At 34.7% G+C, this 19,268-nt stretch overlaps 1 protein-coding gene across 1 annotated transcript; it reads right to left on the bottom strand.

The window, feature by feature from the left end:
* Window positions 1–17,569: 17,569 nt before the first annotated feature.
* On the bottom strand, window positions 17,570–19,049 carry LOC120114679 (protein SPA, chloroplastic-like). Its single transcript, XM_039135500.1, has 6 exons — window positions 18,947–19,049; window positions 18,749–18,909; window positions 18,569–18,652; window positions 18,436–18,487; window positions 18,156–18,312; window positions 17,570–17,881 (listed from the first exon to the last, which is right to left on the bottom strand). The coding sequence occupies exons 2-6, from the start codon at window positions 18,902–18,904 to the stop codon at window positions 17,860–17,862; spliced, it is 471 nt and encodes a 156-aa protein (XP_038991431.1). The 5' UTR covers window positions 18,905–18,909; window positions 18,947–19,049; the 3' UTR covers window positions 17,570–17,859.
* Between the last annotated feature and the right edge of the window lie 219 nt (window positions 19,050–19,268).

Below are 19,268 nucleotides of genomic sequence, written 5' to 3'. Positions count from 1 at the left end.
GCAATAATCGCGATTGATTGTAGATTGACTTTTAATTATGACATATTTAATCGTATAATACTAATGTAATTGGTTGTTGATTCAGTTGTTTTAAGGTGCATGATTGGTAATTGTTTCCTGAATAATCACATTGTATTGGAAACAAGTGTTGGTAATGCTCAATCCCACATTGTATTGGAAACACTATTGGGAATGGTATTTAAGGCTTGGCTTTCCCACTTCCTTGTTGAGTGATAGAGAACAAGGGGGACTCTCGCGCGCCGCCGCCGCCGTCCGTCTCGTCTCGTCTCGTCTCGTCTCGTCTCGGGTCGGGATGTTTTCAAAAAGCCTTCGGGAGCTTTTTGATATTTAAATCCTCCGGGTCATCTGTAAGACCTACAGTGCAAGATGATAAGACCTCAGGGCCATTCATAAGACCTCTGGGTAGAATGTTTTTAACATTTTCATTCTACTCAAAAGAAGCCAAATGAAAAAATTATTATCTTTTTCGTCTTTGCTCTATTCTTGTTAACACAAGAATGAGCAAATATGGGCAGCTGTAGACATTAATTTTTTTCATTTTATTTTTAAATTATTATTATTATTATATTATATTATTATTAATAAATAAATAAATATTACAAAAAAAAAACCCACAGTCCGTTTTAAAACCCGGAGCCCAAACCAATTGAAGACCCAAACCAAGCCCGATCAGAATTGGCCCAAGACTAACCTTAAATGAAGCTAGGGTTTTCTAACCCTATCTTCAGCCACCGTTGTTGCCGCTGCTTCCAGAACATCCACGCGGCGGCTGCCTTTGCTTCCACTACCACTGCCGACGCTCCCAATGCCAGGTGACCCAACCAGCTGCTGCCGACGCTCCACCTTTGCCACGACGCCTCGCTGAAAGCTCCAGAAGTGCCACGACACAACACACATTATTACTCTATGGTGAGTCACCATCGATTCGATAACTCACATAGGGTCGCCATTTGTGATCGGTCCGAGGCTATTGTCATGGTGGGCTATAAAAGCCTCGCTAAACCCTGTAAAACGGAGGACAGATAGAGAGATACCGAACAGAACAAAGAAGGCAAGGGAAGCAACACAACAACACCAAACCAAGAAACAACAAGCAAAATAACGACAAAAAATGAGAAAAAGCGTGAATTACCCTCAGAGAATTCGAATGCCGCCGAAAATCCTTGTAAAAACCGAGGTAAAACCTTCGGATATCGCTTAAATCTAGGTCGATTGGCAAGTTTTTAGGACAAAAGGGCTTCGAAATAGGCTTTAGGGTGATTGGAGCTTTGATTTGGGGTAGGTTTACAAATTCCGACCACCGTGAGTGGTGGCCGGCCGATTTCTGATCTCCCTCCGGGTGGAGGTTTTAAGAGAGAGATGAGAGAAAAAAAAATTCCTCTCTGTTAGTGAGAGAAAGAAAAGAAGCAAATGAGAAGCTTTGGCCCTGGGCCGGTTATAGGGTATTTATACCCAATATGAAACGATGTCGTTTCAGGGTGTAACTGTATGTTTTGGTAAACCCCGTCCGCGATCCTTCAGATTTTATAAACTTCCATTTTAGTCACTGGAAGTACATTTCTGCATATATTAATTTTATCTTCTAATTTTATTTTATTTGTAATTTAATCCTTGCCTGTTTATTTATATTTAGGGTAAATAATAGATTTAGTCCCTTATCATTTAATTAATATTTATTTTAACCCGATTAATTAATAAAGGCTAAATTACAATGTTAGTACATATCTTTTTTAATAATTCGAATTAGGACCTTTAGGTTTTATATTTTATATTTTAGTTACTGATTTCTTAATTATTTTCATTTTTGACCATGAATTTTATATATTTTGCATTTTAATTCTATAATTTTTAATTCCTTTTATTTAGTTATTATTTAATACAATTTTATTCTATTTATTTTTATTATCCTTTCAATATGTTCAAATTATTAAATATTATTTTATTCATATAAATATATATATTGTATTCAATAATAATATTTATTTATTTTTAAATATTAAGAAAGAGCAGTCCTAAAATAACTAGATGTCATATTCTTGTATTTTAAAAATAATAAATATCATGTTTATAAAAAATATATATTTATTTTAATTTTATGTTAATTATTTTAATCATATTTTTAATATTTATTTATTTTTTAATATTAAGAAAGGGCAGTCTTAAAATAACTAGATTTCCTTTTCTGATATTTTTAAATAAATAAATATCCTACTTTTATAAATTATATATTAATTTATTTTATTTTTTAATTTATTTTTTGAGAAATGTTTTATTAATATTTATTTATTTTTTTAATATTAAAAAAGGGTTGTCTTAAAGCAACTAGAAGTCATTTTCTGATATTTCTAAGTAAATAAATATCTTATTTATAAAAAAATATAAAAAATATATATTTATAAAAATTAATATATTTTCTTGGAATTATACTAATAAATTTGAAATCACAGGATTATGAATTAAATATATTTTGGAATTATTAAATTCCACTATTAAAGACAATTTATAATCGACAGGGACCAATTTTGGGCGTTGTGGAGGTGCTAATCCCTAAACGTAATCGACCACGCATCCTTTTTTTTATTAAAAAGAACAAATTTTTGGTTAAAAGCAGACCGATTTATCTTTTAACTGATATTTTCTTAAAAACTCTATTAAAAGATGATTTTTAGGTATTCGACGTACCTAACCCAAAAGGCCGTTGGCGATTCCAAAATATTTCTTTAAAAATACCATTTATTTATTCACATTACATTCCCGCCAAGAAAATTTCGTATCCGGGCGAAAACCGGTTACGACAATCCCAACATAACTTCAATCCACACAAATTATTTGTTGCTTTACAATAATTGACTAACATGTGGAACATCATTCAAACATAGAAGATAAGAGTTAGCCTTACTCATCTCGTGCCTCTGCAGCCTTCTATTGTTGTTTATCAAATGAATGTTCTTGCAAGTTTTGGAGTTTTAGAAAGATAAAAAAAAAAACTTTAAAACCCAAGTAAACTTAGAAAAAAAACAACTCTAAATGACAGTAAACTTTAGAGTTTGTACAATTTTTTCACTTAACTATAAAACACTTCAATTTTAACACTCTATTTTACTTTTGGTTTCAAACACCAGACCGTAAATCGTTAATGGCGCAATATTGTGGCCGTCTTCTTTCCCTTGAACCTTAGTTTGTGTATTGATATATTCACTAAACTTTGAAATGCTTTATTTTTAGAGAAAATAACCTCAGTGACCAAAAATCTCAGATAATATACGATTTTGACCAACTTTTTTTGGATTTGCGAAAATGACGAACAAAATCGCAATGCGATCTCCACTATCGCAAATTCGCGTTGCGATTTTCCATTTCGCGTTGCGATAGTTGAAAATCGCGTTGCGATTTTCCATTTCGCGTTGCGATAGTTGAAAATCGCGTTGCGATTTTCCATTTCGCGTTGCGATTTTCCGTTTCGCGTTGCGATAGTCTACAGTTGTCGTTGCGATTTTCCAAATTTGTTGCGATAGTCTACAGTTGTCGTTGCGATTTTCCAAATTCGTTGTGATAGTTAAAAAAAAGATTTTGTTTCTTAAGAATTTTCTCTAAAAAGATAGTATCCGCGCGGACGTGTCGAAGACACGTATTACCACGACCACGACCACGACCACGACCACGAGACGGACGGCGGCGGCGGTGCGCGAGAGTCCCCCTTGTTCTCTATCACTCAACAAGGAAGTGGGAAAGCCAAGCCTTAAATACCATTCCCAATAGTATTTCCAATACAATGTGGGATTGAGCATTACCAACACTTGTTTCCAATACAATGTGATTATTCAGGAAACAATTACCAATCATGCACCTTAAAACAACTGAATCAACAACCAATTACATTAGTATTATACGATTAAATATGTCATAATTAAAAGTCAATCTACAATCAATCGCGATTATTGTAATTTTAAGCAAAACATTCAAAAATAATATCACTATTTAAGGCTCAATCCCACATAGTATTGGGAACAAGTGTTGGTAATGCTCAAATCCCACATAGTATTGGAAACACTATTGGGAATGGTATTTAAGCCTTGGCTTTCCCACTTCCTTGTTGAGTGATAGAGAACAAGGGGGACTCTCGCGCGCCGCCGCCGTCCGTCTCGTCTCGTCTCGTCTCGTCTCGTCTCGGGTCGGGTCGGGATGTTTTCAAAAAGCCTTCGGGAGCTTTTTGATATTTAAATCCTCCGGGTCATCTGTAAGACCTACAGTGCAAGATGATAAGACCTCAGGGCCATTCATAAGACCTCTGGGTAGAATGTTTTTAACATTTTCATTCTACTCAAAAGAAGCCAAATGAAAAAATTATTGTCTTTTTCGTCTTTGCTCTATTCTTGTTAACACAAGAATGAGCAAATATGGGCAGCTGTAGACATTAATTTTTTTCATTTTATTTTTAAAATTATTATTATTATTATATTATATTATTATTAATAAATAAATAAATATTACAAAAAAAAACCCACAGTCCGTTTTAAAACCCGGAGCCCAAACCAATTGAAGACCCAAACCAAGCCCGATCAGAATTGGCCCAAGACTAACCTTAAATGAAGCTAGGGTTTTCTAACCCTATCTTCAGCCACCGTTGTTGCCGCTGCTTCCAGAACATCCACGCGGCGGCTGCCTTTGCTTCCACTACCACTGCCGACGCTCCCAATGCCAGGTGACCCAACCAGCTGCTGCCGACGCTCCACCTTTGCCACGACGCCTCGCTGAAAGCTCCAGAAGTGCCACGACACAACACACATTATTACTCTATGGTGAGTCACCATCGCTTCGATAACTCACATAGGGTCGCCATTTGTGATCGGTCCGAGGCTATTGTCATGGTGGGCTATAAAAGCCTCGCTAAACCCTGTAAAACGGAGGACAGATAGAGAGATACCGAACAGAACAAAGAAGGCAAGGGAAGCAACACAACAACACCAAACCAAGAAACAACAAGCAAAATAACGACAAAAAATGAGAAAAAGCGTGAATTACCCTCAGAGAACTCGAACGCCGCCGAAAATCCTTGTAAAAACCGAGGTAAAACCTTCGGATATCGCTTAAATCTAGGTCGATTGGCAAGTTTTTAGGACAAAAGGGCTTCGAAATAGGCTTTAGGGTGATTGGAGCTTTGATTTGGGGTAGGTTTACAAATTCCGACCACCGTGAGTGGTGGCCGGCCGATTTCTGATCTCCCTCCGGGTGGAGGTTTTAAGAGAGAGATGAGAGAAAAAAAAAATTCCTCTCTGTTAGTGAGAGAAAGAAAAGAAGCAAATGAGAAGCTTTGGCCCTGGGCCGGTTATAGGGTATTTATACCCAATATGAAACGATGTCGTTTCAGGGTGTAACTGTATGTTTTGGTAAACCCCGTCCGCGATCCTTCAGATTTTATAAACTTCCATTTTAGTCACTGGAAGTACATTTCTGCATATATTAATTTTATCTTCTAATTTTGTTTTATTTGTAATTTAATCCTTGCCTGTTTATTTATATATTTAGGGTAAATAATAGATTTAGTCCCTTATCATTTAATTAATATTTATTTTAACCCGATTAATTAATAAAGGCTAAATTACAATGTTAGTACATATCTTTTTTTAATAATTCGAATTAGGACCTTTAGGTTTTATATTTTATATTTTAGTTACTGATTTCTTAATTATTTCATTTTGACCATGAATTTTATATATTTTGCATTTTAATTCTATAATTTTTAATTCCTTTTATTTTAGTTATTATTTAATACAATTTTATTCTATTTATTTTTATTATCCTTTCAATATGTTCAAATTATTAAATATTATTTTATTCATATAAATATATATATTTGATTCAATAATAATATTTATTTATTTTTAAATATTAAGAAAGAGCAGTCCTAAAATAACTAGATGTCATATTCTTGTATTTTAAAAATAATAAATATCATGTTTATAAAAAATATATATTTATTTTAATTTTATGTTAATTATTTTAATCATATTTTTAATATTTATTTATTTTTTAATATTAAGAAAGGGCAGTCTTAAAATAACTAGATTTCCTTTTCTGATATTTTTAAATAAATAAATATCCTACTTTTATAAATTATATATTAATTTATTTTATTTTTTAATTTATTTTTGAGAAATGTTTTATTAATATTTATTTATTTTTTAATATTAAAAAGGGGTTGTCTTAAAGCAACTAGAAGTCATTTTCTGATATTTCTAAGTAAATAAATATCTTTTATAAAAAATATAAAAAATATATATTTATAAAAATTAATATATTTTCTTGGAATTATACTAATAAATTTGAAATCACAGGATTATGAATTAAATATATTTTTGAATTATTAAATTCCACTATTAAAGACAATTTATAATCGACAGGGACCAATTTTGGGCGTTGTGGAGGTGCTAATCCCTAAACGTAATCGACCACGCATCCTTTTTTATTAAAAAGAACAAATTTTTGGTTAAAAGCAGACCGATTTATCTTTTAACTGATATTTTCTTAAAAACTCTATTAAAAGATGATTTTTAGGTATTCGACGTACCTAACCCAAAAGGCCGTTGGCGATTCCAAAATATTTCTTTAAAAATACCATTTATTTATTCACATTACATTCCCGCCAAGAAAATTTCGTATCCGGGCGAAAACCGGTTACGACAATCCCAACATAACTTCAATCCACACAAATTATTTGTTGCTTTACAATAATTGACTAACATGTGGAACATCATTCAAACATAGAAGATAAGAGTTAGCCTTACTCATCTCGTGCCTCTGCAGCCTTCTATTGTTGTTTATCAAATGAATGTTCTTGCAAGTTTTGGAGTTTTAGAAAGATAAAAAAAAAACTTTAAAACCCAAGTAAACTTAGAAAAAAAAACAACTCTAAATGACAGTAAACTTTAGAGTTTGTACAATTTTTTCACTTAACTATAAAACACTTCAATTTTAACACTCTATTTTACTTTTGGTTTCAAACACCAGACCGTAATCGTTAATGGCGCAATATTGTGGCCGTCTTCTTTCCCTTGAACCTTAGTTTGTGTATTGATATATTCACTAAACTTTGAAATGCTTTATTTTTAGAGAAAATAACCTCAGTGACCAAAAATCTCAGATAATATACGATTTTGACCAACTTTTTTTGGATTTGCGAAAATGACCAACAAAATCGCAATGCGATCTCCACTATCGCAAATTCGCGTTGCGATTTTCCATTTCGCGTTGCGATAGTTTAAAATCGCGTTGCGATTTTCCATTTCGCGTTGCGATAGTTGAAAATCGCGTTGCGATTTTCCATTTCGCGTTGCGATTTTCCGTTTCGCGTTGCGATAGTCTACAGTTGTCGTTGCGATTTTCCAAATTCGTTGCGATAGTCTACAGTTGTCGTTGCGATTTTCCAAATTCGTTGTGATAGTTAAAAAAGATTTTGTTTCTTAAGAATTTTCTCTAAAAAGATAGTATCCGCGCGGACGTGTCGAAGACACGTATTACCACGACCACGACCACGACCACGACCACGACCACGACCACGAGACGGCGGCGGCGGTGCGCGAGAGTCCCCCTTGTTCTCTATCACTCAACAAGGAAGTGGGAAAGCCAAGCCTTAAATACCATTCCCAATAGTGTTTCCAATACAATGTGGGATTGAGCATTACCAACACTTGTTTCCAATACAATGTGATTATTCAGGAAACAATTACCAATCATGCACCTTAAAACAACTGAATCAACAACCAATTACATTAGTATTATACGATTAAATATGTCATAATTAAAAGTCAATCTACAATCAATCGCGATTATTGCAATTTTAAGCAAACATTCAAAAATAATATCACTATTTAAGGCTCAATCCCACATAGTATTGGGAACAAGTGTTGGTAATGCTCAAATCCCACATAGTATTGGAAACACTATTGGGAATGGTATTTAAGCCTTGGCTTTCCCACTTCCTTGTTGAGTGATAGAGAACAAGGGGGACTCTCGCGCGCCGCCGCCGCCGTCCGTCTCGTCTCGTCTCGTCTCGTCTCGGGTCGGGTCGGGATGTTTTCAAAAAGCCTTCGGGAGCTTTTTGTTATTTAAATCCTCCGGGTCATCTGTAAGACCTACAGTGCAAGATGATAAGACCTCAGGGCCATTCATAAGACCTCTGGGTAGAATGTTTTTAACATTTTCATTCTACTCAAAGAAGCCAAATGAAAAAATTATTGTCTTTTTCGTCTTTGCTCTATTCTTGTTAACACAAGAATGAGCAAATATGGGCAGCTGTAGACATTAATTTTTTTCATTTTATTTTTAAAATTATTATTATTATTATTATATTATATTATTATTAATAAATAAATAAATATTACAAAAAAAAAAACCCACAGTCCGTTTTAAAACCCGGAGCCCAAACCAATTGAAGACCCAAACCAAGCCCGATCAGAATTGGCCCAAGACTAACCTTAAATGAAGCTAGGGTTTTCTAACCCTATCTTCAGCCACCGTTGTTGCCGCTGCTTCCAGAACATCCACGCGGCGGCTGCCTTTGCTTCCACTACCACTGCCGACGCTCCCAATGCCAGGTGACCCAACCAGCTGCTGCCGACGCTCCACCTTTGCCACGACGCCTCGCTGAAAGCTCCAGAAGTGCCACGACACAACACACATTATTACTCTATGGTGAGTCACCATCGCTTCGATAACTCACATAGGGTCGCCATTTGTGATCGGTCCGAGGCTATTGTCATGGTGGGCTATAAAAGCCTCGCTAAACCCTGTAAAACGGAGGACAGATAGAGAGATACCGAACAGAACAAAGAAGGCAAGGGAAGCAACACAACAATACCAAACCAAGAACAACAAGCAAAATAACGACAAAAAATGAGAAAAGCGTGAATTACCCTCAGAGAACTCGAACGCCGCCGAAAATCCTTGTAAAAACCGAGGTAAAACCTTCGGATATCGCTTAAATCTAGGTCGATTGGCAAGTTTTTAGGACAAAAGGGCTTCGAAATAGGCTTTAGGGTGATTGGAGCTTTGATTTGGGGTAGGTTTACAAATTTCGACCACCGTGAGTGGTGGCCGGCCGATTTCTGATCTCCCTCCGGGTGGAGGTTTTAAGAGAGAGATGAGAGAAAAAAAAATTCCTCTCTGTTAGTGAGAGAAAGAAAAGAAGCAAATGAGAAGCTTTGGCCCTGGGCCGGTTATAGGGTATTTATACCCAATATGAAACGATGTCGTTTCAGGGTGTAACTGTATGTTTTGGTAAACCCCGTCCGCGATCCTTCAGATTTTATAAACTTCCATTTTAGTCACTGGAAGTACATTTCTGCATATATTAATTTTATCTTCTAATTTTGTTTTATTTGTAATTTAATCCTTGCCTGTTTATTTATATATTTAGGGTAAATAATAGATTTAGTCCCTTATCATTTAATTAATATTTATTTTAACCCGATTAATTAATAAAGGCTAAATTACAATGTTAGTACATATCTTTTTTTAATAATTCGAATTAGGACCTTTAGGTTTTATATTTTATATTTTAGTTACTGATTTCTTAATTATTTTCATTTTTGATCATGAATTTTATATATTTTGCATTTTAATTCTATAATTTTTAATTCCTTTTATTTTAGTTATTATTTAATACAATTTTATTCTATTTATTTTTATTATCCTTTCAATATGTTCAAATTATTAAATATTATTTTATTCATATAAATATATATTTGATTCAATAATAATATTTATTTATTTTAAATATTAAGAAAGAGCAGTCCTAAAATAACTAGATGTCATATTCTTGTATTTTAAAAATAATAAATATCATGTTTATAAAAAATATATTTATTTTAATTTTATGTTAATTATTTTAATCATATTTTTAATATTTATTTATTTTTTAATATTAAGAAAGGGCAGTCTTAAAATAACTAGATTTCCTTTTCTGATATTTTTAAATAAATAAATATCATACTTTTATAAATTATATATTAATTTATTTTATTTTTTAATTTATTTTTTGAGAAATGTTTTATTAATATTTATTTATTTTTTTAATATTAAAAAAGGGGTTGTCTTAAAGCAACTAGAAGTCATTTTCTGATATTTCTAAGTAAATAAATATCTTATTTATAAAAAAATATAAAAAATATATATTTATAAAAATTAATATATTTTCTTGGAATTATACTAATAAATTTGAAATCACAGGATTATGAATTAAATATATTTTTGAATTATTAAATTCCACTATTAAAGACAATTTATAATCGACAGGGACCAATTTTGGGCGTTGTGGAGGTGCTAATCCCTAAACGTAATCGACCACGCATCCTTTTTTTTATTAAAAAGAACAAATTTTTGGTTAAAAGCAGACCGATTTATCTTTTAACTGATATTTTCTTAAAAACTCTATTAAAAGATGATTTTTAGGTATTCGACGTACCTAACCCAAAAGGCCGTTGGCGATTCCAAAATATTTCTTTAAAAATACCATTTATTTATTCACATTACATTCCCGCCAAGAAAATTTCGTATCCGGGCGAAAACCGGTTACGACAATCCCAACATAACTTCAATCCACACAAATTATTTGTTGCTTTACAATAATTGACTAACATGTGGAACATCATTCAAACATAGAAGATAAGAGTTAGCCTTACTCATCTCGTGCCTCTGCAGCCTTCTATTGTTGTTTATCAAATGAATGTTCTTGCAAGTTTTGGAGTTTTAGAAAGATAAAAAAAAACTTTAAAACCCAAGTAAACTTAGAAAAAAAACAACTCTAAATGACAGTAAACTTTAGAGTTTGTACAATTTTTTCACTTAACTATAAAACACTTCAATTTTAACACTCTATTTTACTTTTGGTTTCAAACACCAGACCGTAAATCGTTAATGGCGCAATATTGTGGCCGTCTTCTTTCCCTTGAACCTTAGTTTGTGTATTGATATATTCACTAAACTTTGAAATGCTTTATTTTTAGAGAAAATAACCTCAGTGACCAAAAATCTCAGATAATATACGATTTTGACCAACTTTTTTTGGATTTGCGAAAATGACCAACAAAATCGCAATGCGATCTCCACTATCGCAAATTCGCGTTGCGATTTTCCATTTCGTGTTGCGATAGTTTAAAATCGCGTTGCGATTTTCCATTTCGCGTTGCGATAGTTGAAAATCGCGTTGCGATTTTCCATTTCGCGTTGCGATTTTCCGTTTCGCGTTGCGATAGTCTACAGTTGTCGTTGCGATTTTCCAAATTCGTTGCGATAGTCTACAGTTGTCGTTGCGATTTTCCAAATTCGTTGTGATAGTTAAAAAAAAGATTTTGTTTCTTAAGAATTTTCTCTAAAAAGATAGTATCCGCGCGGACGTGTCGAAGACACGTATTACCACGACCACGACCACGACCACGACCACGACCACGACCACGACCACGACCACGAGACGGACGGCGGCGGCGGTGCGCGAGAGTCCCCCTTGTTCTCTATCACTCAACAAGGAAGTGGGAAAGCCAAGCCTTAAATACCATTCCCAATAGTGTTTCCAATACAATGTGGGATTGAGCATTACCAACACTTGTTTCCAATACAATGTGATTATTCAGGAAACAATTACCAATCATGCACCTTAAAACAACTGAATCAACAACCAATTACATTAGTATTATACGATTAAATATGCCATAATTAAAAGTCAATCTACAATCAATCGCGATTATTGCAATTTTAAGCAAAACATTCAAAAATAATATCACTATTTAAGGCTCAATCCCACATAGTATTGGGAACAAGTGTTGGTAATGCTCAAATCCCACATAGTATTGGAAACACTATTGGGAATGGTATTTAAGCCTTGGCTTTCCCACTTCCTTGTTGAGTGATAGAGAACAAGGGGGACTCTCGCGCGCCGCCGCCGCCGTCCGTCTCGTCTCGTCTCGTCTCGTCTCGGGTCGGGTCGGGATGTTTTCAAAAAGCCTTCGGGAGCTTTTTGTTATTTAAATCCTCCGGGTCATCTGTAAGACCTACAGTGCAAGATGATAAGACCTCAGGGCCATTCATAAGACCTCTGGGTAGAATGTTTTTAACATTTTCATTCTACTCAAAAGAAGCCAAATGAAAAAATTATTGTCTTTTTCGTCTTTGCTCTATTCTTGTTAACACAAGAATGAGCAAATATGGGCAGCTGTAGACATTAATTTTTTCATTTTATTTTTAAAATTATTATTATTATTATTATATTATTATTAATAAATAAATAAATATTACAAAAAAAAAAAACCCACAGTCCGTTTTAAAACCCGGAGCCCAAACCAATTGAAGACCCAAACCAAGCCCGATCAGAATTGGCCCAAGACTAACCTTAAATGAAGCTAGGGTTTTCTAACCCTATCTTCAGCCACCGTTGTTGCCGCTGCTTCCAGAACATCCACGCGGCGGCTGCCTTTGCTTCCACTACCACTGCCGACGCTCCCAATGCCAGGTGACCCAACCAGCTGCTGCCGACGCTCCACCTTTGCCACGACGCCTCGCTGAAAGCTCCAGAAGTGCCACGACACAACACACATTATTACTCTATGGTGAGTCACCATCGCTTCGATAACTCACATAGGGTCGCCATTTGTGATCGGTCCGAGGCTATTGTCATGGTGGGCTATAAAAGCCTCGCTAAACCCTGTAAAACGGAGGACAGATAGAGAGATACCGAACAGAACAAAGAAGGCAAGGGAAGCAACACAACAACACCAAACCAAGAAACAACAAGCAAAATAACGACAAAAAATGAGAAAAAGCGTGAATTACCCTCAGAGAACTCGAACGCCGCCGAAAATCCTTGTAAAAACCGAGGTAAAACCTTCGGATATCGCTTAAATCTAGGTCGATTGGCAAGTTTTTAGGACAAAAGGGCTTCGAAATAGGCTTTAGGGTGATTGGAGCTTTGATTTGGGGTAGGTTTACAAATTTCGACCACCGTGAGTGGTGGCCGGCCGATTTCTGATCTCCCTCCGGGTGGAGGTTTTAAGAGAGAGATGAGAGAAAAAAAAATTCCTCTCTGTTAGTGAGAGAAAGAAAAGAAGCAAATGAGAAGCTTTGGCCCTGGGCCGGTTATAGGGTATTTATACCCAATATGAAACGATGTCGTTTCAGGGTGTAACTGTATGTTTTGGTAACCCCGTCCGCGATCCTTCAGATTTTATAAACTTCCATTTTAGTCACTGGAAGTACATTTCTGCATATATTAATTTTATCTTCTAATTTTGTTTTATTTGTAATTTAATCCTTGCCTGTTTATTTATATTTAGGGTAAATAATAGATTTAGTCCCTTATCATTTAATTAATATTTATTTAACCCGATTAATTAATAAAGGCTAAATTACAATGTTAGTACATATCTTTTTTTAATAATTCGAATTAGGACCTTTAGGTTTTATATTTTATATTTTAGTTACTGATTTCTTAATTATTTTCATTTTTGACCATGAATTTTATATATTTTGCATTTTAATTCTATAATTTTTAATTCCTTTTATTTTAGTTATTATTTAATACAATTTTATTCTATTTATTTTTATTATCCTTTCAATATGTTCAAATTATTAAATATTATTTTATTCATATAAATATATATATTTGATTCAATAATAATATTTATTTATTTTTAAATATTAAGAAAGAGCAGTCCTAAAATAACTAGATGTCATATTCTTGTATTTTAAAAATAATAAATATCATGTTTATAAAAAATATATATTTATTTTAATTTTATGTTAATTATTTTAATCATATTTTTAATATTTATTTATTTTTTAATATTAAGAAAGGGTAGTCTTAAAATAACTAGATTTCCTTTTCTGATATTTTTAAATAAATAAATATCATACTTTTATAAATATATATTAATTTATTTTATATTTAATTTATTTTTTGAGAAATGTTTTATTAATATTTATTTATTTTTTTAATATTAAAAAGGGGTTGTCTTAAAGCAACTAGAAGTCATTTTCTGATATTTCTAAGTAAATAAATATCTTATTTATAAAAAAATATAAAAAATATATTTATAAAATTAATATATTTTCTTGGAATTATACTAATAAATTTGAAATCACAGGATTATGAATTAAATATATTTTTGAATTATTAAATTCCACTATTAAAGACAATTTATAATCGACAGGGACCAATTTTGGGCGTTGTGGAGGTGCTAATCCCTAAACGTAATCGACCACGCATCCTTTTTTTATTAAAAAGAACAAATTTTTGGTTAAAAGCAGACCGATTTATCTTTTAACTGATATTTTCTTAAAACTCTATTAAATATGATTTTTAGGTATTCGACGTACCTAACCCAAAAGGCCGTTGGCGATTCCAAAATATTTCTTTAAAAATACCATTTATTTATTCACATTACATTCCCGCCAAGAAAATTTCGTATCCGGGCGAAAACCGGTTACGACAATCCCAACATAACTTCAATCCACACAAATTATTTGTTGCTTTACAATAATTGACTAACATGTGGAACATCATTCAAACATAGAAGATAAGAGTTAGCCTTACTCATCTCGTGCCTCTGCAGCCTTCTATTGTTGTTTATCAAATGAATGTTCTTGCAAGTTTTGGAGTTTTAGAAAGATAAAAAAAAAACTTTAAAACCCAAGTAAACTTAGAAAAAAAAACAACTCTAAATGACAGTAAACTTTAGAGTTTGTACAATTTTTTCACTTAACTATAAAACACTTCAATTTTAACACTCTATTTTACTTTTGGTTTCAAACACCAGACCGTAAATCGTTAATGGCGCAATATTGTGGCCGTCTTCTTTCCCTTGAACCTTAGTTTGTGTATTGATATATTCACTAAACTTTGAAATGCTTTATTTTTAGAGAAAATAACCTCAGTGACCAAAAATCTCAGATAATATACGATTTTGACCAACTTTTTTTGGATTTGCGAAAATGACCAACAAAATCGCAATGCGATCTCCACTATCGCAAATTCGCGTTGCGATTTTCCATTTCGCGTTGCGATAGTTGAAAATCGCGTTGCGATTTTCCATTTCGCGTTGCGATAGTTGAAAATCGCGTTGCGATTTTCCATTTCGCGTTGCGATTTTCCGTTTCGCGTTGCGATAGTCTACAGTTGTCGTTGCGATTTTCCAAATTCGTTGCGATAGTCTACAGTTGTCGTTGCGATTTTCCAAATTCGTTGTGATAGTTAAAAAAAGATTTTGTTTCTTAAGAATTTTCTCTAAAAAGATAGTATCCGCGCGGACGTGTCGAAGACACGTATTACCACGACCACGACCACGACCACGACCACGACCACGACCACGAGACGGACGGCGGCGGCGGTGCGCGAGAGTCCCCCTTGTTCTCTATCACTCAACAAGGAAGTGGGAAAGCCAAGCCTTAAATACCATTCCCAATAGTGTTTCCAATACAATGTGGGATTGAGCATTACCAACACTTGTTTCCAATACAATGTGATTATTCAGGAAACAATTACCAATCATGCACCTTAAAACAACTGAATCAACAACCAATTACATTAGTATTATACGATTAAATATGTCATAATTAAAAGTCAATCTACAATCAATCGCGATTATTGCAATTTTAAGCAAAACATTCAAAAATAATATCACTATTTAAGGCTCAATCCCACATAGTATTGGGAACAAGTGTTGGTAATGCTCAAATCCCACATAGTATTGGAAACACTATTGGGAATGGTATTTAAGGCTTGGCTTTCCCACTTCCTTGTTGAGTGATAGAGAACAAGGGGGACTCTCGCGCGCCGCCGCCGCCGTCCGTCTCGTCTCGTCTCGTCTCGTCTCGTCTCGTCTCGGGTCGGGTCGAAATGTTTTCAAAAAGCCTTCGGGAGCTTTTTGATATTTAAATCCTCCAGGTCATCTGTAAGACCTACAGTGCAAGATGAAAATGTTAAAAACATTCTACCCAGAGGTCTTATGAATGGCCCTGAGGTCTTATCATCTTGCACTGTAGGTCTTACAGATGACCTGGAGGATTTAAATATCAAAAAGCTCCCGAAGGCTTTTTGAAAACATTTCGACCCGACCCGAGACGAGACGAGACGAGACGAGACGAGACGAGACGGACGGCGGCGGCGGCGCGCGAGAGTCCCCCTTGTTCTCTATCACTCAACAAGGAAGTGGGAAAGCCAAGCCTTAAATACCATTCCCAATAGTGTTTCCAATACTATGTGGGATTTGAGCATTACCAACACTTGTTCCCAATACTATGTGGGATTGAGCCTTAAATAGTGATATTATTTTTGAATGTTTTGCTTAAAATTGCAATAATCGCGATTGATTGTAGATTGACTTTTAATTATGACATATTTAATCGTATAATACTAATGTAATTGGTTGTTGATTCAGTTGTTTTAAGGTGCATGATTGGTAATTGTTTCCTGAATAATCACATTGTATTGGAAACAAGTGTTGGTAATGCTCAATCCCACATTGTATTGGAAACACTATTGGGAATGGTATTTAAGGCTTGGCTTTCCCACTTCCTTGTTGAGTGATAGAGAACAAGGGGGACTCTCGCGCACCGCCGCCGCCGTCGTGGTCGTGGTCGTGGTCGTGGTCGTGGTCGTGGTCGTGGTCGTGGTCGTGGTAATACGTGTCTTCGACACGTCCGCGCGGATACTATCTTTTTAGAGAAAATTCTTAAGAAACAAAATCTTTTTTTTAACTATCACAACGAATTTGGAAAATCGCAACGACAACTGTAGACTATCGCAACGAATTTGGAAAATCGCAACGCGACTGTAGACTATCGCAACGCGCAACGCGATTTTCAACTATCGCAACGCGAAATGGAAAATCGCAACGCGAAATGGAAAATCGCAACGCGAAATGGAAAATCGCAACGCGATTTTCAACTATCGCAACGCGAAATGCAACACGAATTTGCGATGATGGAGATCGCGTTGCGATTTCAACTATCGCAACGCGAAATGGAAAATCGCAACGCGATCTCCAACTATAGCAACGCGAAATGGAAAAACGCAACGCGATTTTCAACTATCGCAATGCGAAATGCAACGTGAATTTGCGATAGTGGAGATCGCAATGCGAATTAGAGATCGCACTGCGATTTTGTTGGTCATTTTCGCAAATCCAAAAAAAATTGGTCAAAATCGTATATTATCTAAGATTTTTGGTCACTGAGGTTATTTTCTCTTATTTTTATGCGTATCAATTTGGTCCCTACGGAAAATCATCAGCTCTTTCGATCATTGGTGTAGGTTAATTGTTGCTTGTCATTAGCCGCCATTCATGGTAAGATAAAGTATCAAAACGTTTACATTTCACTCGTAATTTTTCTATGATTTTGTTTACGAAACCTATTCAAAATCAATAAAAAACATCTAAAAATTCAACAGATCCACGATTAAAATAAACATGAAAGCTAGATTACATATGTTTATTAAAAAAACTACATTATCATTGGTTCGAAATCTAAATACCCAAATTGTTTGATTTTCTCCCTTATACTGTGAACAATGCTAGTGTCTGACTCATCTAGCACCACCACCAGCAATGATGGATCATAAATATTTTATGAACAATTTCCACATTCAGAAATCAAATATCCTTTCCTCCAAAACGAACAAGTTGTTCCATTCCATCAGAAAGTAGAAAATTTGACACAAAATAGATGGGAGAAAAGAAGTGCAGAGTAAATACAAATGAACCAATGATTTCACAATGTCCTTCAAAAACACCGGGTTTATGTTTATCAACAATCCCCAAGAGGCAAGTCCAAATTCTTTTACCTTGCACCTCAGTCATCATCTTTAAATTCCCTGTTCAGAACAAAAGCTTTTATATATTCTCGTGTTCCATACTGTTACATCTTGTTCAATTTGTTGGATGTCACTTCTTAAGGTGATTAGATGAACCCAGTCAAATTTCAAGCAATTACAGGGTGATCATACTCTGGGATATAGTCATCCCTGAAAATTTCAAATTTTCATGTAATTTTTTGTTTATATATTTTCTATTGATAAGATGTTTATTCCGTCAAAAAAAATTTATAAGTTCTGGCATAAAATCATAAGTACTTCTGCGAATTCATACCTGCGATCAAGGTAACGCGGCTGAATCCCACTACCTTGGCAAGTAGTGCATGTTAAAGAACCTACTCCTTCGCAGTTGACGCATTTGGACACCTCTTTTTCATCCCCGCCAAGCTCTACACTGATCGTGCCACTTCCCATACAAAATCTACACCTCTCTGCATCATCACAAACACTTTGAATTACTCAATCAAAACAAAGCTTTCCTTTCTGAATATACTGGATTCTTTTAGTTACAACAAGGAACAAGTTTTTACTATACTAGAAAAGGAACTACTTACGGGCACCGGTGCCATTGCAAGGGAAGCATGGTTGGGTATTTTCTCTGTTAGCCTGCAAAAAAAAAAAAATGATCCAATTCTTTTTCTTTTGTTCCCAGAATTCAATCCAAAGATTGGTAAACAAGCAACTAACAGCATTATCGATCTGGGTTTCGTAGAAGATTGGAATGCCGATCCCAACAGCAACGCTGACAAGTCCAACCGTCACTGCTACTACCTGAAAACAACTTCTTCCAGGTTACTTTTAATAACATAATTATTCAAAAATTTAAAAGGTTATATCAATTTCACTGCGAAAGGGTAGAGGAAGAACCGTGTTCTGATCAAATTCAACTGCTCTGATGCATGGACAAAAGGCCGGCGACCGTTGATACCTTCCACATTTGAAGGACAACGACGGAGTCGAGAGTTTGAGCGGGCTGCAAAGAAATGGAGAGTGAAGGCGAGAGAGCGAGGGAGTGATTGACATTTTGCCTCAGAATTCGAAAGGGGAAACGGAGAAGAGCGAAACTGAGAATCTAAATATACGGCTAGCAATGGCGGATTTAAGATATGCATTTTATTTGTGGGATTGGTATCAAATTCGATGTGGGTCACTACACAGTTGAAGAATTTCTGTTCTACACGTGGCGCTCTTTCCTGCCGACTGGAAAATATTGGAGCCTCGTTGGTTTGTTTTGGGCTACGTTTCCGGGTTGATGACAGGTTTATTTGCCCAATAACATTGGAACCATCTCGTTTTGGATTGGATTTTGTATAATCCATTGTATGGCATGGCACCATTTCTATATTTTTCACACCTCGTCGGCCTATACTGGATTGTTTAGTAGCCG

Source organism: Hibiscus syriacus, unplaced genomic scaffold (assembly GCF_006381635.1).
Source record: "Hibiscus syriacus cultivar Baekdansim isolate YM2019G1 unplaced genomic scaffold, ASM638163v2 tig00110239_pilon, whole genome shotgun sequence".
NCBI lineage: Eukaryota > Viridiplantae > Streptophyta > Magnoliopsida > Malvales > Malvaceae > Hibiscus > Hibiscus syriacus.
Note: the sequence above shows the minus strand (reverse complement) of the source record. Positions and strands in the feature narration are given on the sequence as shown.

Bases quoted from the DNA above. Each gene is read 5' to 3' on its own strand.
- LOC120114679 (XM_039135500.1), bottom strand. From the start codon at position 18,904: ATGTCAATCACTCCCTCGCTCTCTCGCCTTCACTCTCCATTTCTTTGC. The intron at 18,653-18,748 runs GTTCTTCCTCTA...AGTTGTTTTCAG, and splicing joins TTGAATTTGATCAGAACACG to GTAGTAGCAGTGACGGTTGG. The intron at 17,882-18,155 runs GTATGAATTCGC...TGTTCTGAACAG, and splicing joins CCGCGTTACCTTGATCGCAG to GGAATTTAAAGATGATGACT.